Source organism: Notamacropus eugenii, chromosome 4, assembly GCF_028372415.1.
Source record: "Notamacropus eugenii isolate mMacEug1 chromosome 4, mMacEug1.pri_v2, whole genome shotgun sequence".
Lineage (NCBI taxonomy): Eukaryota > Metazoa > Chordata > Mammalia > Diprotodontia > Macropodidae > Notamacropus > Notamacropus eugenii.
Genome location: NC_092875.1, coordinates 424,356,037 through 424,381,043, shown reverse-complemented (window position 1 = coordinate 424,381,043; position 25,007 = coordinate 424,356,037). Strand labels below are relative to the sequence as shown.

Genomic DNA, 25,007 nt, shown 5'->3' with positions numbered 1-25,007 from the left:
GGAAAAAGAACTGTAATTCTGCTGAATCCAGTGAAATTGACTAGATCCATAGATGCATATTAGGTTTGGTTGACCTGAAGTTCCAGAATAGGAAGAAAGAAAAAAGCCAAAGGATGAGCAAGGATTTTAGAAAAGATTTATATTATGAAAGTTCTACTCTCTTCCTACTTCAAAATTAAGGATTTGTTTAAATAAGGGACTCAAATAACACTAATTATAAATTTCTGTATAATTTTAAATATAATAACTATAACTCACATTTATATGAAGCTTTAATATTTGAAAAGTATTTTGAATAATCTCTAACTTTTCAAATCATCTTATTCCATATTACTTCAGTTTGTTCTCACAAAAAAAACCAAGTGTGACAAATATTTTTGTTTCGTTGTTGTTATTGCTACTATGACAACTACTACTATTAAAGATCACTGGCAAAAGGTGAGAAGCAAGCAAACAATACAGGACTTTATATTCTGTTCCCCACAGTGTGGGGGGGGGGGGAGCAGTGATAAGAATTTATATAGTCCCTCCTTCATGCCAGACATTGTGATAAGTGCTTTTACAAATATCTCATTTGATCCTAACAACAACCCTGAGAGGTAGGTGCTATCATTATCCCCATTTTATTCCAAAGAAAACTGAGGCAGAAATTGTGTGGTTTTCCCAGGATCACAAGTTAATAAGTATCTGAGGCTGGCTTTGAACTCAGATCTTCCTGATTCCAGGCCCAGCACTAAGGTAGCACTACAGAAGCATCCTGACCCCAAACTATAGGTCAGTCCTCTGGGTCACTCTGTTGGTCCACACTCCTAAAGTTCATGAGCCCCCACCAATGTATTTACCTTTCAGTAGTCAGCCAGAAGATACAATTAGCTCAAATCAAAAGCATTTATTGAAATGGCATGATGAGAAAAAAGCAATAACACTTTCCTCCTTTTTACTTAGGGTACACTCTCTTACAGATACACTTAGAATTAGCTTGTAGAGCAGACACAAAGGTCACAAGTAGGGGAGGTAGCATGGTGCAGTAGAAGGAGCACTAGTTCTGTTGTCAAAGGATATGGATCCAAATCCTGCCTGTAACACTTGGTATGTTTGTGGCCTTGGCCAAGTCATCCAGCATCTCTGAGTCTCTGTTTCCTCATCTATAAAATGAGGAGGTTGGACTATATAACATTTAAGGCCCTTTCCAGCTGTAGATATATGATCCTATCATTAAGGGTCACTAGAAAAAAAGATGTTGAATTTTCTAGTCCGTACTCTTAGAACAAGACATTTTATCACAAAAAAAAAAAAAAAATGACCTTGACTCTCATTTTTCTTCTTTTTCCTTCTTCTTCTTGTTCTTCTTTCTTTCTGGAAATGGTAAAAGTGGTAAAGGGTGAGATATTCAGAATTACAGAAATTTTGTGCTAAGCATACCATTCCATATACCTCTTATAGGATTAAGATCCAAGAAGGAAGCATCATCATTTTCTAGAAAGCTTGCCTCAGAGTTCCGCACACCTGAGTTTCAGGTTCCAGGGGCTATGTTAGAGACACTATTTACTGAAAATCACTAAAGTACTCTAGGGTTAGAACTAGGAATGAGGAATAGGCAAGGCAGTCAGTTGAACACAAGAAAGTAAAACCAGGGTACTTTTAAGTATTTTTCCAAATATAAATATTTTTGATGCCAGAAATAAATTTTTGATGCACTCTTTGTAACATGTAGACATTTATTTTGTGATAAGTAGCATTATGTGTTGCAAAGTACACACACCTATACACACTCATGCATGCACACACACACACACACACAGAGCACAATTTTCAAACCTTACTTGGTAGGAACAAATGTGTTGATGTCTAAGAGCTAAGTAAGGATAGAAGACAGGGCCCTTCTACCAACACACTGCATTGACTTGTCCAAATTGTTTTAAACTTATATGTGACTCAGTTTCCCTATATGTAAGAGTGGATAATATGATTGAATATTCACCAACTTCACCAAAGTTGACACAAGAAATGCTTTACTACTCAATCCTGGCCCATGATCTAGATTAATGCTGTAATGAAAAGCTTTAGTGGATCAACTAATTGACACATAAGTATTATTTAACCCTGTATAAAGTTCTATGAGAGATACAAAAGAAATTTAAATGGAGTCCCTGCTTTGAAGAAGCTTAAAGAACAGTTGAAAAGGTTATACAATCACATATGAAGCAAGAAATACAATAACAATGTCTTAAATTTCTATAACTCTGCTCAGTCTAAAAGTCATTTCATTTACATTCTTAACTTTCTTGTAAGATCAGGAAGGAGGAGGGATCAGTATTCTAATTGCTCAAAAAGGGTATAGGAATGGAAGCAGGGAAGAGGATGAGATGGATGCAATGGGAATCCATAGAGAATGAGAATCCATAGAGAATGAGAAACCTAGAACAAGACATCAGATCGCCACATCCCTGGGCGCCATTTTGTTTGTTTCTTTGCTCAAAAATATTTTTATTAGACATATGCTCCCATAACAAAATATATGATGAAACTAATAGAAGTAGAGAACTTAAAATGTTTCCTTGACAGTGGCTTCCTTTCCTTTGAAATTCAAGAGCTGGACTTTATTGGTCCATGAAGACTTTTTAGCAGCAGTTCTGTCATGGTAATAAGAAGGAGTTCAAATCCGGGATCCAAAGCAAAATTTCACTTCTTTTTTCCAAATTCCACCATCTTCTCTTTCACTTACTCTTGAGTAAGTTCTGAAGGAACCATGTGGTTTGATGTAACGTAAAGAAAAAGCTAAATTTATGCCCTTGCTCTAGAAAAGATTGTTGTTATAAGGCAGCTTTTGAGGTCCCTTCTAGTTTAAGACCTATAATCTTACTATTAAAGGTCACTAACATTGTGAAAAGAAAGATAATGTTATGCAGTTCTTGACTTTTCTAGTTCATACAATTTTAGAACAAGAGACTTTACAAAAAAAAGAAGGAACCAGATTCAATTTTTTCTTATTGGAATTGGTTAAAATGGTAATGAGTTTGGCATTCGCAAGAATTACAAAATTTTATGCTGAGCATAATTCTTGTAAATGTGAGCACCAGGTTCTCTAGAACCTGTGGGAATGGTTGAGTAAACCACCCAGAGAAAGATTTTTTCTTTATTTCTGTTTTTCATGCTCAGACAATGTTCCATCCTCAATTTGATCAAATCAGCAACTCTAGCTTATGCTGGTTTAGGGACTTAATTGTCTTCTGGTCAATTTGGGATGTTGGTCCTATGTGGAGGAGGTTGTGTGTCTCATCTTGGGTGGGCTAAAGCATCTAGTAGCTTTGTTGTGGACCAGGATGTTATTCTCAAAGGGTAAGGCCTGTCTACTGAGGTCAAGATGATTATTATTTTTGATTCCCTTTTGGCATCTGGGTTCCTGTCTGTCCCCCACTCCTTGGAGAAGGATGCTTTTTGAAGATTCATGCTTCATAATTTGTTGATGATAGTTAGTGCAGTAGAAGATGTTGTAAGAAAGACATTAATAATTCATTCTTTCATTTATTAGTTCATTCACTCATTCATTTACTCATTCAACATTTATTCTCAAATTCCAGAGTTGACAAAATACCCAAGTCCAAATTCCATTTCAAAATAATGTATCCTTTTTATTTTTTCTCATCCAACTAAAAATTTTAGAAGGACATCCCTGATACAGAGATGTCCCAGTGCATATTCTCATTTTACATATGAGGAAACTAAAGCCTCAGGGGGTCAAGTGATTTGATTAAGATCACAGGAGTAGTAAGTGGCAGAGCAGGTATTTAAACCCAGATCCTTCAACTCCAAACCAAGCATGTTTTCTACTCTGCCACATTGCCTCCTAGTTGATTAAAAGGGAGGAAGTCAGTTTTGCAAAATGGTCCAAAGTATAGCAATGCCCTTTCAGTTTTTACATTTTGTAGAAATATATGTGTCCTTACAATGACCGTTCTTGAGCTGCCTTTTCTGTTGGCCTGCTGTGTCCACTTGATTTTAGCTTAGAAATCGAGATGATATTTAATCTTCCAGGGACATGTTTGTTGCTTGAACTCCCCAGGAGACTAGAGTATACTTTTCAAAGACTCCCTTTTTGAGCTTTTAATACAAATGAAGGAGAAATGACTCAAATCAAGTGCAACTTTGCTCATACCATCTCAAGTTGGCAATACTCGTCTCATTTCCTTTAGCCCCAAATGTAATGTCTGCACTGAGGCTGGCATATCAAACCTCATTAGAAGTCATCATTCTCTTTGTAATTGTAATTTTCTTTTGTTCATAGTGTAAATCAGCAGAGGATCTGTCCAGGGACAATGAAACTCATTTATTAGCTCTTTGACATGTTATTCATGTTAACTTTACCCTGAGTGAAATCAATTCCCACAAACAGTAATTCTGTCTTAGAGACCAGGAATTGGCCAGCCCCTGTTCTAAAGTAAAGCAGGCACCTAGGAACCCCTCTGTGCCCTGTCATTGCCGGTGGGGAGGGGGTGTTGTAGACTGTGGGAACATGTTTCAGGGGAAGCTTTTTTCATTACTGGGTTAGAATGTAATCAGAAACCTGAACCACTCACCAAAAAAGCAATCCGTCTCTGTATTCAGAACATTTCCTCTAGATTAGTTTCTGATCCCTGACCTTGAAAGTTGTCTCACCTTTTAATTCTGTAGAGCAGAATTAATTCTGTTAGAGCAGAGGGCTGAGTTTAAAGAACACCACATCCCTCTTGTAGGGAGGTAGGGGTGAGAAGGGTAAATTTGAAAACTAGATATGCACTTGATTTTGAGCAAAAGTCAAATTTCCCCTAAGTTTTAGATTTAGTTTGACTAGTTTCAGTTGGGTTCAAGAGTAGGAGGAAATATTCCATAATAACTTAGAAATTGTAAGCAAGAAAAACAGGACATGTATAGGCCCATTTTCAATAATAATATTGTAATACCCTGTGTCTGAGCATTCCTGAGGACTGAAGAATGTTCATATAAGTCTTATAAATAAACCTATAATATAGAATATCTATAGTAATACATGCGTTCATCATAACTTCCAAAGAACTTTGATTTTATTACTCTGGACATTCCCTCTACTGGGGGAGTTATAACACTTTCATGGCTTGAAAGATAATTTAATGTCCTGATTTTTAAAAAAATCAAATAATGGATGATCTTCTAGTGATAACCCTCCCTGCCCTTAGCTATGAAAGTTTAGGACAGGGGTGGTGTAGCCTCAAGGCCTCAAGTTTCCCACACCTGGTTTAGGATATAGACACATAGTTAGCCTGTCCCATAGTCTTTCCAGATCAGTAGATTCTATCAAAAATTACACTCAGCTAGTAAAGCCTTTAAGACCTCAGGTTTACCTCCCTGCCACAATGTAGCACCAAAGAAGTACTTTACTGGAGGAATATACACAGTTAAATACATAAATGTGTGCGTGTGTATATTTAGAGGGAGAGTGGGGGGGGGGGGAAGGGAGGAACAGACAAACAGACACATAGATCCTACCATACATAATATATGGGCATACATAGAAATTAATTGGTACAGTGGCTAGAGTAATCCAATTGTCAGGACACTGGGATTTCAGGTTCAAATCTTGATACTCAATATTGTGTAATCCTAAATAAATCTCTTAACTGCCCTGAAGCTGTTTTCTTGTCTCTAAAATGGGCATAATAATATTTTTCCTACCTGGATCATAAGATTATTATAGGATAAACAATTTATAAACCATAAATTCTATAGAAATTTGAATTTTTAATACTATATTATTATACAAAGCATGGTATAACGTATAGAGAGCCAGACTTCAGAAAGACCTGAATTCAAATTTGACCTCTTGAGACTTACTGCCTATGTGACTGGGTGTGATCCTACACAAATCACTTAATCTCTCAGTGCCCCAGGCCACTCTCAAAGTTGTGGGAAAGGTCTAATCCACATTTAATAGGAATTTACTCCCTGGGTATTTCCTCTATCAATGAAATCTCAGGTAGTATCCTGTATGTATTTATCTGTGTGAATACACACAGATTCAAGGAACACTAAAAACTATGAGTTCTAAACAGTACTTTGATGTTAATAGCTGAAGTTTGAGGTAGTCAACCAAGGCCAAAAAAAGGCATTTGTTTTAATAGAATTTTTAAAAATTTAGTATTTTTATTTTTTCCCCAGTTACATATAAAGGCAAATTAAAAGTCATTCTTAATCCTCAGTCGTGCTGATTCTCAGACACCTCCAGCATACACACCTCTAGCTGCTAAGTAGACCCTTAGAGTTGCAGCAGATACTGGAAAGCCAGGGATTCTGCCTCTCCTGGTGCCTGGATCTAATCATAAAAATAAAATAACTTAATTATAGCTCACATTTAAATAGCAGGTTACAGCGCTTTCCTCATAACCAATCAGTCAGTGAACATTTATTCAGTGCCTATTATGTGCCAGGCAGGCAGTGTACCAAGGTCTGGGGATACAAAAAGAGACAAAAGACAATCCCTGCCCAAAAGGAACTTACAGTCGAGTGGGGGAGAAGGAGAACAACATGCAAACAAATATACGCAAAGCAACCTATGTACAGGATACATTGAAAATAATTAGTAGAGAAAAGACACTAGAATTAAGAGGCATTGAGAAAGTCTTCCAGTAAAAGTTGGGATTTTAGTTGGGACTTCAAGGAAGCCAAGAAAGTCAGTTAGCAGAAGTGAGGGGGGAGAGCATTCCACACATGGGAAACAGCCAGAAAAAATGCCCAGAGCCCAGAGATAATGTCATGTTCATGGAATATCCAGGGGACTAGTGTCATTGGATTAAAAGTTTGGTGGTGCAAGAATGATTCTCCCTACTTTACCCATAAGGAAACTACATGGGGTGGTAGAGGAGGGCAAATGGAGAAGAGTTTAATGAGTTGCTCAAAGTCACATAGGAAGTCCATAATAGAGCTCCAGGAGTTTTATCTGCCCTGTCTCCCAACAGCTCAAGCAGCAGGATTTTACATGGTTTACTCATCTCCATTTCCTCCAACCCAACTCAAGATCATACAATCTTAGGCTGATTACCTCAGAGGTCATACCTGAATAAGAATTCCTACTCCAACATCCCCCACAAGTAATAATCATCCATCCTTCACATCAGTCTGTTCAGTAACAAAACTCACAATGTCCTGAAGCAGCTTGTACATCTTTGGGACGATTCTAATTGTTAGGTAGATTTTCCTTACATCAAACCTAAATTTTCTTCTAAATAATATTTCCCTAGAGAGGTGGAGCAGTGGATGTGGAGTGAGTAAAACCTGAGTTCAGATCCAGTGTTTGAATGCTTAGTAGCTTTGTGACTCTGGGCAAGCCCCTTAACCTATTTGCCTCAACTTCTTCAACTCTAAAATTGCCTCAACATTGAAAGGTTACTGTGTGGATCAAATGAGATAATATTTATAAAGTACCTGGCACATAATAGGTACTATGTACATTTTTATTCCCTTCTCTTTCCCTCTTTTCTCCCCCTTCCCTTTCCCAATTACTCCTAGTTCTATGAGGAACTGATAAGGCACAGACTTCCAGGTGTGTACCTGCTTCCCTTGATGACTCCTCAAAATGTGTTACCTGGAATTTTTTCATTTCTCCTCATTCCTCAAGAAAGAGTAAACAACAGTATTTGTGTGATTTCACCTTCTTGCATCCAACAATTAGAGGTTAAGTTGGGTTAACGAACAGTTTCTTTAGAAATACAAATGCTCCTGGAAGGTTAAATAAGGAGTTGTCATTCACAAACAATTCAGTGAGAAGACTTTATTCTCGCATTTGCTTAGATCAAGGGAAAAGGGACATTTTGATTGGGGATGGGGAGGCTGAAGGGAGTACATGTAGGTAAGTTTGAAGCATGGGTACCTGGGACTAAGGCAGGTTTGGGGGGATGCTGCGGCGGGGGGCTTGGGTCAGCATGAGGGTTATGGGGACCTGGGGGCCGGATAAGGAGGGGCACCAGGAGGTGGGGGAGGGTGCAGATAAGGAGATGGGAAAATGTCAAGGACAAACTTCACTTATTTCAAAATTTTGCCTAGGGCCAGCCCTGCATCCTGGAAAGGGGGACGAAATTCTTCCTCCTCCTCTTCCCTCCTGCTCACAGGACCCAGAACTCAGGCTAGTACTAATGGGACTATAGTTCTACTATATTATGGGTTAAATAGGTTTGTTCGGGTTGGCCTGGGGATTTAATCACCTTTTAGAACGTTGTTCCTATGGGGAAATGTGTCCTAAGTTCCAAACAAGAAATGTACAAGGTAAGCTTTTGGAATACATCCCATCAGTAACTTGCAGGTCTACCTGAGTTCTTGAATCCCTATTTATTTATTTGCTATTTAGGATTCCTGGTATTCTGACAGGTCCCAGTTTCAAATGACACGGCTATTTTGTTGAATATGCTTAGTGAACATTTCCACTGCAATCGATTTTCAAAATACTAAATGTTTAAGTATATTTTTAAAAAATATGTAATAAATATTATTATCATTAACAACTGTAATATAACAGTAATAATATCTGAGAAAGGCAGCATGGCATACTGGAAAGAGACACAGCTTCAAAGACCAAAAGGTCAGGGTTGAAATTTCATAGAACATACTAGCTGTCTGACCCTGGGCAAGTCACTTTCGTCTCTCTGTACCCTAGATCATAATTTTCAGAGCAGTTGCTGGTCTGCAAGGGATGTTTCTTCATCAGGAACTTTTTATGTGAATGAGATCACAGGTCAGGACAAATAACACCAGATATTTATATAGCATTTTAAAGTTTGCAAACTGCAGATCAACTAAGTGACTTGTCCATCAAAATGTAAAAGATACGTATGTGTTATGTGTGTATATGCATGTGTGTATGGTGTGTACATACACACATGTATGTGTATATATATATGTACACACACATTTTTAGAAAAACGTTGATTTATGAGATTTTCCATAAATAGGCAATACAGAACTAGACATCCATTGCAAGCCCACTGTTTGCATATGACTGATGTATCTTGTGATTTAGAAGGCTAGTTCTCCAGTGATGTGGGCTTGGACTATGCCCCTGTATGCCTCTGTATAATGTAATCACATAGTGAATGTTACAGTAAATAGCCAAGAAATTAGTACATGATAGATAGATATAGACACAGATACAGATAGATGCAGATACAGATAAAGATATACAGATATAGATATAGATAAAGGACACAAAGTTTAGGATCATTAGAGATGCAACCAACATTACAGCATAGTATAGTGACTGCTTCTGAAGAATGCTTTGGAAAGATAATGCCTTGCTCCTTCCTTAGGGAGAGGAATCCATGTACACCTGACTCCTGGTTAAAGGAATTGTCAAAGTACCTTATGAAAACTGGAGAAGCTGTCAGCTTCTTGGAACCACCACATTGCAAGATATATTCTGATGACATTCACTCAAGTGGCCAAACTGCCTCTCCCACAGATTAACTGTGGAGGGAGGCACAATACCGATAGTCTGAATTGGAATCAGCTGTGTCCGATAAATAGCGCATAAAGTTTCTGGAATTTATGATGATGGGAAATCATTTTTATCTTGAAATCAAAACTGTGGGGAGAAATGCAAAAACGTAAATAATTGTTTAGTGCCATTTACGTAAGTAAAGTCAACTTATTAGTTTAGGAATACACAAATGTATTATTATGCACGACTTGATTTACTCATAAAACTATCTTGTCTGTTACATTTAGAGTTGTGAAGGATGGAAAGGGAAAGATAAACAAAAATTCTGAGAAAACTAGTTTTTTTCTGTTATTGTTTTCCTTCCATCCCTGACCCTAGACCTTCCAGTCTTTATGAGAAAAAAACTTATGACACAAAGTTGCTGAAGTATTGTCAAATGAGATTTACAAAATATGAAGTGAGCACAAATTAGATAACAGTCTGCTTACATGGTATTGGGAGATGGGACTAACAACTGTGTGCTATACATTAGCTGTTTGACAGAGGGCTTTTTCCCTATACAGTTGTGTTTTATATCATTTGACCTGGGGCATATTCAAATCTGTGTAATGTTGAACCATGTCAGAATGCTGTCCCACAGTATAAAAATTAAACTAAAGATATTCGAATCTAATAAACCAGAGAACCTGAAACTTGAAAGAATAAACAAGTCTTTTCAAAACAGTGACGTCAACGATGTGCATACCCCCTTGCTCCCAGAGCAGCGCAAATATTTGCCTCCTAAATAAATTTTCTTGGGTCAGACACATGGCAAACACCAGCCAAACATTTGCCTCTTTTCGAACAGTCTTGATTTTGTTTCAGAAAAGACTCAGTTTTTTTCCCTTTTTTTACCCCTCCTTTTCCTCAGGTACAATCCTTGGATTTACTCTTCGACCTTACAAACTGAGCTACCGGGAGGTTAAGTACTTCTCCTTCCCAGGAGAACTTTTAATGAGGATGTTACAGATGTTGGTGTTGCCGCTTATCGTCTCCAGCTTAGTCACAGGTACCGAAGTCAACTTTCCTTTGCTTTTTCCTATTTTTTGATTCTGGAAGAGCGTTTATCATGATAAATTGTAAAAGTGAAAAGCCCCTCGGTTTTGACTGGATGCATGTTCCAGTCTAGAATGAAAAGTTCCCTTCAAAATGGTGGCAGGGAGGTTTTTTTTGGTTTGTTTTTTAGTAATGCATGAGTGATTACGCCTCTCCCATTTGATCAATCACAAAGGGAAACGGATTTTAAGTAGCCAGTTAATCTGCTTTGACTTCGGTATGAAAGAGGTACCCTTCTGAAAACTCGTTCTCTACCAAGTACAACAGGTCTGTTTTCTCACCCTCTTATCCCACCCAGATAACATCTGGTTGGACAGCCTATTAGCTATTGATGCAAGAATGCTTGTTCTAAGAACCGCCAAGACTTGAACTGCGGCCTCCGTGGAAGCCTCACCACGAGGTAATGCCCACGACACACTCACAAGACTCTGCTGCCACCAGCAATGTATCTTTTCTGACCTCCCTGCATGATTTCGTTTCCTTCTCCAATTATACTCTCCACCCCCAAAACCTTTTCAACAGAGGGAAGAGCTGGGAGGAGGGTGGGGAGATCTTTCCCATCTGGAACCCTATAAAGAGTCAAGGTTAATTTCACCTACTGAGCTGTGGAATTCCAGAACAGAAATCAGCAGGATATTATAGTAGATATTATAGAGGATACTAGCAGGATTGTGTCCTTTTCAGGGAGAAGGAGAGAAAAGAGAAAAAGAGTGTGTGCGCAACTGGGAGAGAAGCCACAAGTAACTCCTGACCGGGTTGCTGTTGAAAGCTTATTTGCATGCTGGCTGATGATTGGTGCATACCCGTGGAACTGAGAAGCTCGAGAGCAATGTTGGTTCTTGAGCATTCCACCCCATCCACTCTCTCCCTACTCCCCCGACTTCAGCATCTCCACTATGTGTAGGCAGAATTCTGGAAGGCAAGGGAGTTGTAAAGCTTAGGTTCTAGAATCGAAGGGGTAGTTCAGACGGCAAGGGGAGCCCAGCAGCAACGCGCACCTCCCTAGCCACCTCCCTCCCAGTTCTCTCTCTAATGGGGACAAATCACTCCAGCTCATTCCCATCCAGCTACCTCTCACACCACTTGGGGGGGACATATTTCAAAGTAATAGGATTTTAGAGTTAGAAAGGAGCTCTCATCCCATTCCCACATTTTACAGATGAAGAAACTGAGGAACGTCCGAAGAAAGGAAGCAACTTAGCCAGGGTCCAGCATCTAGCTAGTGGCAGAGCTAGGACCCGACACAGCTCCCTTAAACTCCAAAGTCAGTGCTTGACTCACTTTATCATGATGTCTGTCATGATCCACTTTAGAGATTTATGAGTGACTGTTAAGTGCTTTGTAAAGCTTAGAGCACCCTATAAATGTAAGCCGTTATTAATACTATGTGTCTCCACTCACCACTCAACCAGCATCAGATTCATTGCATTTGCATATATTCCCAGTAAGAGAGGAAAAGTCTGACACCTACCCACCCCCACCCTAACCCCTACCACCCACCATCAAAAAAAAAAAAGATATTTCTGTCTGGCACATTTTTGGTACTTGTTTGCAAAACTGACTCAGTAATAGCCCGATATAGGCTATTGCACAAGGATACTTCCACATTTGTTACTTCTGTCCTGCAGTTTTTCTGGGAAGCAAGTTGTGTACAAATAGTCCAGAACAGAAAAACGCACTTTTTTTTAGTGGGTTTTATTGGAACAATGAGTTCTTCACCGCTCTTTCTGCTCCTCTGACAATCTTTCAGTGTCACCTGATAGGACAACCTCTCTCTTTTACTGAATTGAGGCTCCAGTTGGGATCACACCCCATGAAGGTCCTTTATTCCTTAGTTTTCTTTTCTCTCTTGCAAGGTGGGGCTGTTGTTGCTCAGAGGTTTTGAACAAAAGCCAAAATCTTTTGCTCCTGGCCTCTCTGCTGAGACCCCACTCTAATAGCTGCTAATCACTGGTTGAAGGAGGTCAGCCAGAGATCTTGTTGTGTGTTATGATTGTAGAAAATGTTTCAATTCCTTGCACATCCCAAATGACAACTGTAAACTTGGCATTGTTGATTTGAAAGAGAGGTTCCTGGAGGGAGTGGGAGGTACTGACTGGAAGGACAAGACCCCAAAAGATGGCTTTTGGCAACTCTCTTTGGAAGGCTTTTGTGACTGGAAACCTCTAAGGTAGAAACTAAAGTTTAAAAAACAGAGGAAAACTGAATTGCAGCCAAGTTGCTGCTGCCCACTTTATGGGTACCTGCTGAGTTCAAGAATGGAAAAGTAGTTGGGGCAGCACCTCAGATGGGACCAGAGAAGGGAGCCAAACTCTCTGGGCTCACTTCCCTCCAGGACCTGACTTCTCTTTTAACTATACCACCTGAGTGAAAGCCTTATGACCCAGTTTCTCCTCCTGACTCCACCAGTCAGTCTTTGTGTGATTTTAGTCAAGTTTCTTGGGCTCTTCCCTTGTTGCCTTCTTTTATTTTTTCAACATTCTTGGGGATGGTTGTATACCTGCTTACTAAGAGATGTGTAAAAACGTATATAGAGCTGATGTAAGCACCTTTTAAGTTATCAGAAATGTTGTGACATGCTTATAGGGCTGTGTAAAATCCAGACGAAAGAAATTTGAATTGTAAGATGCAAGAACTGGCTTTGCAACAAGTGACTGATTTAGTCCTTTCCTTCTCCCTTTCTCCTCCTCCTGTGTTACATAAACACAGTTTACTTCTCAATTGCAAGTAAAGACAAAGACAAAGTTGATTTTGTTCTTTTATGTTGCCTATCTTATGCAAGACTTGATAGCAGAGAAGGTTAAAACTCTTGGACAGAATATGGTTTGGGGACTGTTGTTGGGTTCTGTGGACTGAGCCTATGCTAGACTTATACTTCATTTTCATGAGAAAGAAAAAGTTCATTAATCTTGGTCTTAAAAAATGGTTGTCGGGCACAAAGAGATCCTAAGTAGTTATTCAGTTTCAAAGAACTCACCTGTGTGAAAGAGAGACTGTCCCAAAGGTATCATTCTACTTGCCAAAGATGCTTCAGGCTTTTGTACCAAAGGAATAATTCAAAGCTACATATTAGTTTGACTGTTTCTGATAGGTTGGAGTATACAGTAACCCAGGAGCCTTCTGTGGCCTTTCTAAGGGAGGTGATTTCATGAAGAGGGAGCCTGTCTTTCTGAAATGAAGCATCATCAGACTCAAACACATACTGGGTTATGACTGGGTCTCCAGTGTGCAGCTTTTCCTACAGACTGATAGCTTTGGGTCAAAACTTAACCCATAAAAGGGACTCTGCTACTCAACTCATCATTTCCTGCCTACTAAGCAAATAGCTATTAGAAAACAGGCATTCTCCACCTTCTTGCTGTAACTAAAATTGTTTAATTGCTGCTAGCCTTTTCTCTGCACACCATGAATGCCAGTTTAATAACTCAGAAGTCATGCCCCAGTGAAATGTTTTTCCCAATGGGAAATCTATTGCTAGTGAACGTTCTGAGTTTAGCCCTCTCTGCTTTTGAGTACACCAAACCCACACCCACTACTTTTCATTCTTTTATTTGGCCAAGGCATTTCATTTTAGGGAATTAGGGAAAATGTACCTTAACTTTAATTCTGCCAATCTTACCTTGAAATTTCCCCTGTGAAGTTCCATTTATGCTCTGCCAAGTGGAATATTCACTTTTCATCATTCTAACTTCTCTAAGCAATACTGTGTATGTTTTCCTGAAATTTAAATCCCCATACCTACTGAACGTCTGAAGTACGTAGAGGGCATCTTAGAATTTGAGAAACTAAGGGAAAGAATTGGAGTAAAAGCTTTTTAGCCAAGTGCTTCACTTTCTTAAGGGAAGAGTAAGCCCATTTCAATATAGAATAAATGGATATTTGGCAGTATGTGACTAATTTCATCATTGACTCTATCCAAGCTAGGTTTTTTCATGCCAAAGACATTACAAATGTTGGCTTTCTGAAGCAGTTAAAAGGAAAATGATTAAATCTTCATGACACATGACACATGGCCCCCTGTTGACTTTTGGAATCTCTGCAACAAATGAGAGCTAGATTTCCCATTCAGATTTCTTCTTCCTCCACTTCTTACTTTTTTCCTCTTACCTATCCCATCCTTATAACTTCAGACTCCCTAAAAATGCATTTATTTTGGATCATAGTCAGCACTTTTGATATCTCAAATCTGCATAAAACATATCCTTTTGGTCATGTTTCCATAGGAGAAAGTGAATTAGATAGTGAATTAGATAGGTGACAGACAACTGGTATTGAGATAGGTAGCCAGGAGTTTTACATGTTCAATATTTTCATCCCTTGGTAAAACTGTGAAGCAGGAAAAAGAAATTGCTTTCAGTAAGCCCTCCACTCCTATCACTCTCCCTTTCCCTGGTATGATTTCAGGCATATAAATTCAGACGCTCAGGAAGGAAAGATGCATTTAGGCAGGAAGCTTCCTGATGTACCTCAAATGACAACAACACAGGTGTAGTGGCAATGCAATGCAATATTCACAGAATCTACAGTGGCAATGAATATGCCAGTGTAATTCTGTAATTCTGAATGACAAAATATAACAGACTCTCCACATGGAAGACAGACCCAAAACATTTATTTAAACACCATAAAGCCAAATCCAGCATAGCAACAAAGAAGTCTATACTATACTATAAAATAAGGCTATAGATTTCTTATGTATGCTCCTGCCAGAGCCTTCCCACAAACTAACATTCACAGCTTGCTGCCTGCTTCCTCTCTTTCCTTCATCTCTAACTGCCGTGATCCACTTCCTCTCAGCTCTGCTCCACCTTTCCTGCTCTACCTGTTTGGCAAGCTCTTCACACTACAGACTTGTGTGACTCAAGCTTAGATGTGACTAATGCAGGTCACATGAGCCTATTAATGGATGGGAAAGAGCTTCCCATTATGCAAAAAACCAAAATACATTAGCAATACAATAGGCAAACATCATTCCATCTCTAGTTAAGACTGACCCTACCTACAGAAAGAAAAAGTAGTTTCACTACTTGCTGTGAGGAAGAAAGAATTTGATTGACTTCAAGGATATAAAGTAAAAGGTAGACCTGTAGAACTATATCATTCTTCTGGTCTTCTTAAGATTCAAAATTAATAAATGCTTCTCAAACACACACTATGTGCAGAGCTGTAAGCTTGGGGTTGGATCTCTGAGGTGATATCACAATACATGTGTGACAATACATGTCACTTAGTATTTTAATAGTTTCCCTCCACATATTTTCTCCAGTAAATTCATTAAACAATTTGTCATTGAAGTCAGGAAGTTTGTGTATCGTAAGAGACCTCACAGTTACAGAGCAGGGTGTTCTACATCTGAAAAAAATGTTCACTTTACACATGTAGAGATGGTAATTTTGTAAGTGCAAGATATATGGAACAAAGGGAGAAATTTAACCCAAAGTTATTACGGCTTCATGTAACTTATTTGGACATGTAATTCTCAGTGTTTGGGCAATGAAAAGGTTAATTGTTTGCATAAACAAGGAGTTGGGCCTGGACCTGTGACTTCAGTGATATGAGACATCAGGGTCCCATTACATTCTTAACAACAAAGAGTTTTTATTTATGTATGTTCTATCTAACAATATTTACCATATTAGCAATTAAAACATCTAAATATTATTATAAAAATGGTTTTGCCCTTGCAAGTTTCATGAAAGAGTTTTCATCTTGAGAACTGTTGGCTTAGGGAAATCCCAAGTAAGGAAATTTCCTTCTCCAATGCAAGCCTGCACCTTCTCTGTCACTCTTAGCCTCAGAAAGCTAGGAGGCTGGAGAAGTTAAGTAACCCAGGGGTCACACAGCCAGTATGTGTCAGAACTTAAGACTTGAATTCAGGTTTGATTGTTTCTAGGACCACTCTCTCTCTACTCTGCCATTATCTTTTACATGAACTGAGGCTTAAAATTAAAAAAAAAAAACTTTTAATAGTTCACCCATAACACATTTCATGTATGCTTGTTGCCCTCTAGAAAAGAGGCTGAATCCAGCAAACTTCTTACTTTTCAATTATGCTATTTCTTTCCTATAATGTTGTTTGGATATTTAAGGCAGAGACAGATTTTCTCCTCTTCAAAAGAATCTACGAAATCATTTACAAGCAAAGGAATGGCAGAATTTTGGTTGGTTTTCCTCTTACTTAAAAAAAAAAATCTGTAGTCACTAAGAAGCAGGAAGGAAGGAAGGAAGGAAGGAAGGAAGGAAGGAAGGAAGGAAGGAAGGAAGGAAGGAAGGAAGGAAGGAAGGAAGGAAAGGAGGAAGGAAGGAAGGAGAAGAAAGAGCACATGCCTTCTCCCTCTTTCCATCAATTGGTTGACTAAGCTGTCAATCAGTGTTGAGCTAGCCAATAATGACTTTAACAAGTTGTTATATGATATTTGCCTAGTTTAATGCTGATTGACAGCTCATTCAGTCAATGACAAGGGATGAGGAAATAGTTAATGGACAATAGACAGCTTCTCTCCTCCTGATTCAACGGAAGAAGGTTCCATGGAGCAAAGTGAGGATGCCCTAGAAGTGTAAGTACCATGGAGAATACTTCTAGATCCTCAGGCCTCTCTTTGATGTCTCTCCTTCACTGCATCCTAATAGAATGGGTTGGAACCATGGAATGGAGAACAGCTAGGACCTAAGAGTCTAAATTTCCCATAGTGGTTATGAGTTTAGGGCAAATGTCAGACAAAATCTCTACGAAACCTATTGCAGCTCTCATGTGGCAGCTCACACTTGGGCAAAATAGAACTCCTTCACACAAAGATAGAATCTGGGGTTGTGGAAATACACTTAGGATTTACTATTCCAGACCCAGTGGGGTTCACTAGTCCAACATGTTGCTCAGAGAACAATTTCCTATAAAAGACTTGGAGGAGAAAGGATATCTTAAACCTAGCCAATTAAATATTGCTGGAGTTTGTGGAAAAAATTCCTTCTACATCTGAAGGAAGGGGTTGGCTTATCCCCTGCAGCATGAGATTTGATTATCCTTATCTCAGCTGCATAACTATAAATATTATCATTGGTTATACAACTATCCAGTTGACTTCTCTTTCCTGAAAAATCCATCCCCAGTATGTGGCATTCTGTATTCCTTGGGGCAGCAAATTCCACAGGTTGATTACACACTGTGTAAAAAAGTACAGAGAGGTTCCAGTTAACCAAACCAAGTGGAGTCTCAGTTTTAGTCCTCAAGGCTGTTTTATAGAAGGTGCCAACCAGCCTTACAGAAGAACCAGAGTCTCTAGAATGGCAGTCTGAAACCAACAGGCTAGGTCCTCTTTATTTTCCTTCAAAGTATCTCATAAAAATTGAGAATGGTAGGAGAAATATATTTGAAAACAAAGGAGATAGAAAAACAAAAGATATTGATATCTGTATCAACTGATTGTTCAGTAAAATTCTCCAAACATCTTAGTGGAGTTTTAAGCTATAGGGACTATACATAGCAGTTTTTCAGCTATCATAGCTTAAAAGTCCACTAAGACATTTGATACAGTCTGTAGAAATATGTTTTTTAAATCCTGCTGGGGAGAAAAATGGGGCATAGCTCAGTCATGTACGGATGGAGTTTGTAGCTGCACATCAGAGCAACTGATCATGGTTGAGTCAAGGGCGCCCATGTAATATCAAGTTGATTGTCTTACATCCTATAGATAAATGAAACAAGTGATCCACAAAATGCACCATTTTTGAGCTGGTTGCTGATTGGTGCTTTCTAGGTCAGAGGTGTCAAACTCAGGGCAGGGATCCATTTCTATCTGAGTTTGACACTGTTACTTAGATCCCTTTTTAAGAAGATTTTCTGTTTTATGATAGCCCACTTCATGATTTGAAATTCTGTCTCTCACCTGGTCCCTTGTCTCACTAATGCTACCTAGTTATTTTTCCCCCAAGCCTTATTAGCCAAAAGGTAAGAAGGGTTTTGCTTGTCCTGGGTTAAGTTTCTCTCATGACTGATTCCTGTTCTCTCTTCTTTCAGTGCTTCAGAGAGTCATGATTTCACTGGTGAAGGTGCCCCTTCTACAGAACTCATCATAATAACTTAGTAGCCTAATTATGTTCTGTGGCTCCCCCCAAACCACTACATCTGGTTTCAGGGGTAAGCCTCAGATTGGGCTGGTCCTTAGCCTATACTTGATGTCTTTTTCAGCTTAGAAGGCTCTACAAGATCTTGCTTTATGTTGATATAGCCTTCAAAGATTAAGATTCAATTTCATGGGACAAAAGACATCTGGGTGAGACTTTAGTGGGACCTCTTACCACTGGGGCAACTAGGTGGTGCTTAGAATCAGGAAGATTCATCTTTGTGAGTTCAAATGCAGCCTTAGACAGTCATGAGGTGTGTGTGACTTTGGGCAAGTCACTCAAGCCTGTTTGCCTTAGTTTCCTCATCTGTAAAATGAACCAGAAAAGAAAATGGCAAACCACTCCATTATCTTTGCCAAGGAAATCCCAAATGAGATCAAGAAAAGCCTGAAATGACTGCACAGCAATAGTAACAATTTACCACCATAGAGCTAGAACTGGAAGAAACTTTAGAGGTCTTGTCCAGTCCCCAAACCCTAACTCCCATTTTACAAAAAACGAAAACAAAAAAACCTGAGACCCAGTGTCACAGGATGGCAGAGTCAGGATTTAGACCCAGATCCTTCCACTCCCAACCCCCACCCCTTTCTTGGCTCTCTAATGCTCCTGTTCAGTGCATTAATCGCCAAGTTCAGTGACAAATTCCTCCATAGTCACATCAGTGGAAATAAACTTAGATCTGTGAAGCCAAAAATCAGAGATAAAGAAGGTACTAGTAAGATGGGCACTAGAATCAGAGAACATTAGACATGGAAGAGATCCTAGAGAAGCACTGGTCCAAATTTCTCCCCAGTGCTGCAATCTCCTCCACAGCATCCTTAAAAATGGACAATTATACAGCCACTTGTCTAGTGATAGAGAGCTCACTCCTTTCCAGAACCACTTGTTCTAGTTTTAGTCAGCACTAACTGTTAGAAAGTTTGGTGTATTTGGGTTGAAATCTGCAATGATTTCAACCAATGTTCCTAGTTCTGACCTCTGGGGTTCCACAGGTTACAACTGTATTTCCTCTTCCCTAAGACATCCTGACAAATATTTACAGATTGGTCTCATGTTTCTCCATGATTTTATCTCTTCATACTCTATATACCCAATTCTTCCAGCTCTTTCTTAGAGGACATGGTTTCTGGATTTTTCACCAAACTGAACATTCTGCAATTGGGCAGTGACTCTCCTTAAATATATTGCACAGAACTAGACAGAACAATTCAACAATGTGGTATAGAAAGAACCCCAGATTGAAAGTCATAAAACCAGGGTTCAGATCCTGCCTTGGTCATATGGGGCAAGTTTCTTCACATCTAGGTGACATGGTTTCCCTATCTGTTAAATGAGGGGTTTTGACTAGATGATCTTTAAGGGCCCTGTTGGCTCTAAATCATATAGAATCCTGAGTAAAGTCTGCCTGGTTCTACTTTCCTTTGACATAAACACTGGTTCTATTTAGGCAGCTTGAGATTTCATTAGCTTTTTTAGCAGCCACATCATACTTCTGGCTCCTACAAGTTAAACTTGTGGTTAGCTAAAACTCCCAAGATAGAAAATTTTATTCTAAGGGTATTTGTGGCAAAAAATGGAGCCACTCTTTTGCATAAATATTAAATAATATTTGTTGAACTCCTTCATCCTCAATGGACTGTGTGAAGCCAAGCTAAGAAAGAACTTTGGCCTATGAGAGCTAAACATTCTCACCTATAATTTTCAGCAGCCTTTGGTTGAAATTGAGTATTTAATCGTGGAAGGAGAAACTCAGGGCCATGGATGATGAACAATGGGGTGCACCTTCAGGGCTAGTGTGAGATTACCATGGAGCTTCTGATTTCCACTTGACAATGTATATTCTTGAATAAACATCTTTATCTTTGCAAAAGAAACAAAGAGGTAATAAAAGAAATATCAAAAAAGGGAAGGGATAAGGATGGAACAGAAGGATGGGGTCATTCTTTTCACTAGGCAACATTATTAGCATAGTGGGAAAAAGGCAAACCTAAATTCAAATCATGGGTCTACCATTTACACTGTATGATCTTAGGATAGCTACTTCATGGGCAACTGGATAACACAGTGGATAATAAGCCTGGGGTCAAGAAGACCTGAGTTCAAATCTAGCCTCAGGCACTTACTAGCTGTATGACCCTGATTAAGTCACTCTGTCTACCTCAGTTTCTCCATTTGTGACATAGGGATAGTAATAACCCCCATCTTCCAGGGTTGTTGTGAGGATAATATGAGATAATATGTACACAGTGCTCTACAAACCTTAAAACACTATATAAATGCCACCTCTTGTCATCCCATAGGTTTCACTTTCCTCTTCTGTTAAAATGAAGGATTTGAATTGATGTCATAGTTTTTGATTAGCACACATACCCCTTTTAACATCAAAGAAAGTTGTAGACCCCCTATATGTTACCATCAGCATCCACTGGTTAGAAAAATACACAATGATAAAAAGTGTGATGAATTTAATAATGCTTTGAAATGACTATTATAAGTCACAAGAACATCTACATACTTTTTGAAGCAGTTATGTATGTGTGTGCATGTGTGTGAGGTCTGTGTATGCAAGACATTAATTCAGTATATAGAAGATACCCTTGCTAATTTATGGATTTTCATATAGATTTGTTGGCCCTTTGCAAAATCCCCTTTCCCCTCCCCCTAGAGATCCAGAGCTCACTGGCTGGAAACCACTGGACTAGAGAATCTCTATGACTCTATGATCTCTTTCTACCATATCCACAATATCCACCATGTGTGTTCATCCTTCATTGCTGAAGAAGACCATGTCATCAGAGAAATAATGACATGACTTTCACTTGACTTTGTTTTGAGCTAGGGAGGGCTGTACAGGTCACCAGCCTCACTTCTCCTCCAGAGCCATCTGAATCCAGTGACCAGATATTCATCAGGATGACTGGAGATGACCCAGGATGAGGCAATTGGGGTTAAGCGACTTACCCAAGGTCACACAGCTAGTGAGTGTCAAGTGTCTGAGGTGAGATTTGAACTCCTGCACTGGTGCTCTATCCACTGCACCACCTAGCTGTCCTTGCATTGCCATAGGGAACACACAAATGAATAAACTTCCTCTACCAAAGCAGGCCTGCACTTTCCCCTCAATTTATAGCCCTAGAGAATTACCTGTATTACTGAGATGTTAGATCACAAAGCCAGGACATGTCAGAGAAGGTCATGACCCCAAATCTTTCTGACTTGAAGGCTTAGTTCTCTATCCACTAAAGCACATGCATACTCACCACAAATCAGCATTATCCCATTGACTATAGCAGATCCTACTACAGTAACGTTAGTAAGGGTCACTATTCTTCAATATTCAACAATGTAATTTTTTAGTATGGGTATTTACTCCCTCTACTGATGCAAATTCCAGTCTTTCCATAATTTAACAGATAGCTCTGGAATAGCTAAAAATTAGTCACGTTGCACTGATCTGGTTCAGAAACATAGTTCTTCACTCCAACCCTTTCCAATCTGACTGGGTTTTTGTTACATGGACACAGACTTTGAGAACACAGGAGTCACTCTGATGCCCTGATGAGGCTCTGAAGAAGGACCCTCATATAGTGGATCCTTTTATGTGCTTGAAATTCACAAAAGTTGCATTTTGAAGAAAGATATTCTATGATTCGAATTTTTTTTTAGTAATTCAAGACTGCCATCCCCTGTTATTTAGCGAATATCTGTTGTATTATCAAGCCCAACCATACTATTTCCTTATGATGTAGGCAAGAAATCCACAAAGATATCACCCATATCCACTCTGAACTGCCTCAGAAGCCTTCAGCTTCTCCTCCTGACTTGCTCCTCAATTCTATGTTTAATTAATACCTTGGTTCTATTTGATTCTTCCTTCAGAAGTTTTCTTGTATCCCTCGCTTCTGTGCTCCTTCCTCCCGCCTCAGGGCATGGACCCACCCTAGTTCAGGCCCCATTTGCTCACACCCCAACTTTTCATCTTTTTTTGAAGTCTATTCCACTTGACTACACTCCTTCATCATTGCTGCTGTCCACCCATCTTCCTCTCCCTCTCACAGTCCCATCTCCCTCATCTCCGGCCATCATCCTCAGTACCTTTGACATCCTTGATGATGAACTATCCCACCTCCTGGCCTCAAAAGTTACTCAGCATTCTCTACTCCAGTGACCTTCATATTAAATTTGCGGAGCATTTAAGCAGTGTCTGACACATAGCAGGCACTACATAAATGTTTATCTCTTCTCCCTCCCCCATTCCCAAGCACCCCACTTTGTATTTGCCATTAGCTAGTGAGGCAACCTCAGAAAAGTCACTTCTTTTCTTTGAGGTTCAGGTTCTTTATCTACAAAAATGAGAGGATTGGAAATAATGATCTCTAAGGTCCCTTCCAACACTGACGTTTTGTAATGCTGTGAGTCTATGATCTACTGCACTTCAACCATCCACCTTTAAGATCTCTACCTCAGAATTTTTTCTTTCTTATTGTACCATTCCATCCTATTTGGTCACTGCAATGAACTTCATATTTATCCTCATCATAACTTCCAATCTTGTGATACCTCTGTATTCTCTTAGTCTATCTGCCCTCTTCTGGCTTAATTTACCTCCCTACTTAGTCTGCAAAAATATTATTTTATGTAACAATATTTGTTGATATCTTTTGTTTTTACATTCTTACTTCCTGTTAACCTCATTTCTAGCCTTGGTTTCAATAAATCCCTCTATGGTTGCTCTCAAACATATGTCTTTATTCTACTTTTCGCCTGAAATTCAGCCTCAAATTCACAGTTGTCCCTAAGTCTCTTCATACCTATTTCCCACTGGCAAATTCAACACATCCAAAACTGAAGACATCTTTCCCTAAAGATGGTTTTTCCTCTTAATGTCCTGATAACTTTAATGATGCCACCATTTTTAGACACTTTTGTTTCAGAAATCAGAATTATATTTGTCTAGGGACAAGGCCCATGAAGTTGCTGCTGTATTTTTAGCCTTGGTGACATAGGGAGACCCAATACCAAAAAAATCATATTTGACTTTTTCCTTATAGGCAATCAGCTTCAAAATCCTACCCATTCTGCCTCACCTCATGCTTTGCACAGCCTCTTCTTTTTCTTCTCTCATTACCTCTTAGTCAGACTACTTCAATGGTCTAAATAGTCTTACTGGCTTCATTCTTTCCTTCCAATCCATTTACCCATTGCTGTAAGATTAACTAAAATAATGAGATAACCTTGATGTCAGACTAAAGAATCTGAACTTTATTCTCTAGGGAAAAGGTAAGCACTGAAAGTCGTTGAGATGAATGATGTAGGCAAAGATGTTATTTCTTTTATCTATGTATCTGGACCCATGAAGTACTGGTCTCCTGAGGTCATCTAGTCTAATTCCATCATTTTATAGATGTGGATGTTCAGGGTGACTCAAAGTCACCCAGGTAGTAAGTTCCAGGTGCAGGATGTCTTTCTAGCTTCATCTTGTTAAGCATCATTACCACTTTTTGTGGCAACCAAAAACATGGTGGATCTACTCTTGTCAGGAACCAAATTAGGTTAGTTTAATTCAACTCCATCAATTTGTTCTTCAAGAAGAACCTTCAGTCTATGCTTCCATTGAGCAGGGTCAAACCACTTGAGGGAATACCCTCTCAACTTCTCCAGTAAAATGCCCTCCTGTCCTTCCCTCATCCTTATTTTTAGTGTGTCTCTAACTACTGGCTCCTTTCTTGATGCCTACAAATATACTTGTATCTTTACCATCACTTTACCTCACTTGAGCCTACCCTCCCTGCTACCTGCCATCCTTTATCTCTCCTCCCCTGTAAGATCTGGTCCCTCCACCTCCTCTCTACTTCTACTTACTGTCTTCTAAACCCTCTGCAATCTGGTTCCAACCTTATCATTCAACTGTAACTCCCTTCCCCAAAGTTACCGGTGATCTCTTAGCTGCTAATTCCAAGGATCTCTTTTCAGCCTTGATTCTTCTGGACCTGTCTATAGTATTTAACAATGTTGATCATCTTTCCTGTGTCTCTGGGTTTTTGTGGTACTGTCATCTATTGGTTCCCCTTTCTGTCCAAATGACCCTTTTCAGACTCTTTTGCTGACTTTTCATCCATGTCACACCCACTAAAGTATAACTTGCATATATACATATATATATCTATACACACACACATATGGTATATAATGTATATAACTTGTACGTATTATACATAGTATACATTGTATCGCATATATTGTGTATGTATATACTATAATATATAACTTGTATACATAAAGGATAATAAAGAATAGCTTCTGTTCTGGGCTCTTTAATCCCTTAATTCCCCAATACCGCCTCCCTGGGTGA

At 39.1% G+C, this 25,007-nt stretch overlaps 1 protein-coding gene and 1 long non-coding RNA gene across 3 annotated transcripts in view; one reads left to right on the top strand and one right to left on the bottom strand.

Annotated features, from left to right (window-relative positions):
- The window catches only part of SLC1A3 (solute carrier family 1 member 3), a 108,782-nt gene that overhangs the window by 11,955 nt on the left and 71,820 nt on the right, over window positions 1–25,007 (top strand). Inside the window, exon 3 of one of the 2 annotated variants that reach the window (XM_072605798.1) lies at window positions 10,350–10,487. In XM_072605798.1, the coding sequence (XP_072461899.1) occupies window positions 10,350–10,487 (138 nt within the window). Of the gene's footprint in view, window positions 1–10,349; window positions 10,488–10,845; window positions 10,935–25,007 lie in introns of those variants that run through there. The other variant, XM_072605799.1, reaches the window with a different exon arrangement.
- On the bottom strand, window positions 6,170–11,353 carry LOC140501825 (uncharacterized). Its single transcript, XR_011966377.1, has 4 exons — window positions 11,134–11,353; window positions 9,361–9,583; window positions 7,595–7,728; window positions 6,170–6,325 (listed from the first exon to the last, which is right to left on the bottom strand). It is a non-coding gene; the product is annotated as an uncharacterized lncRNA (long non-coding RNA).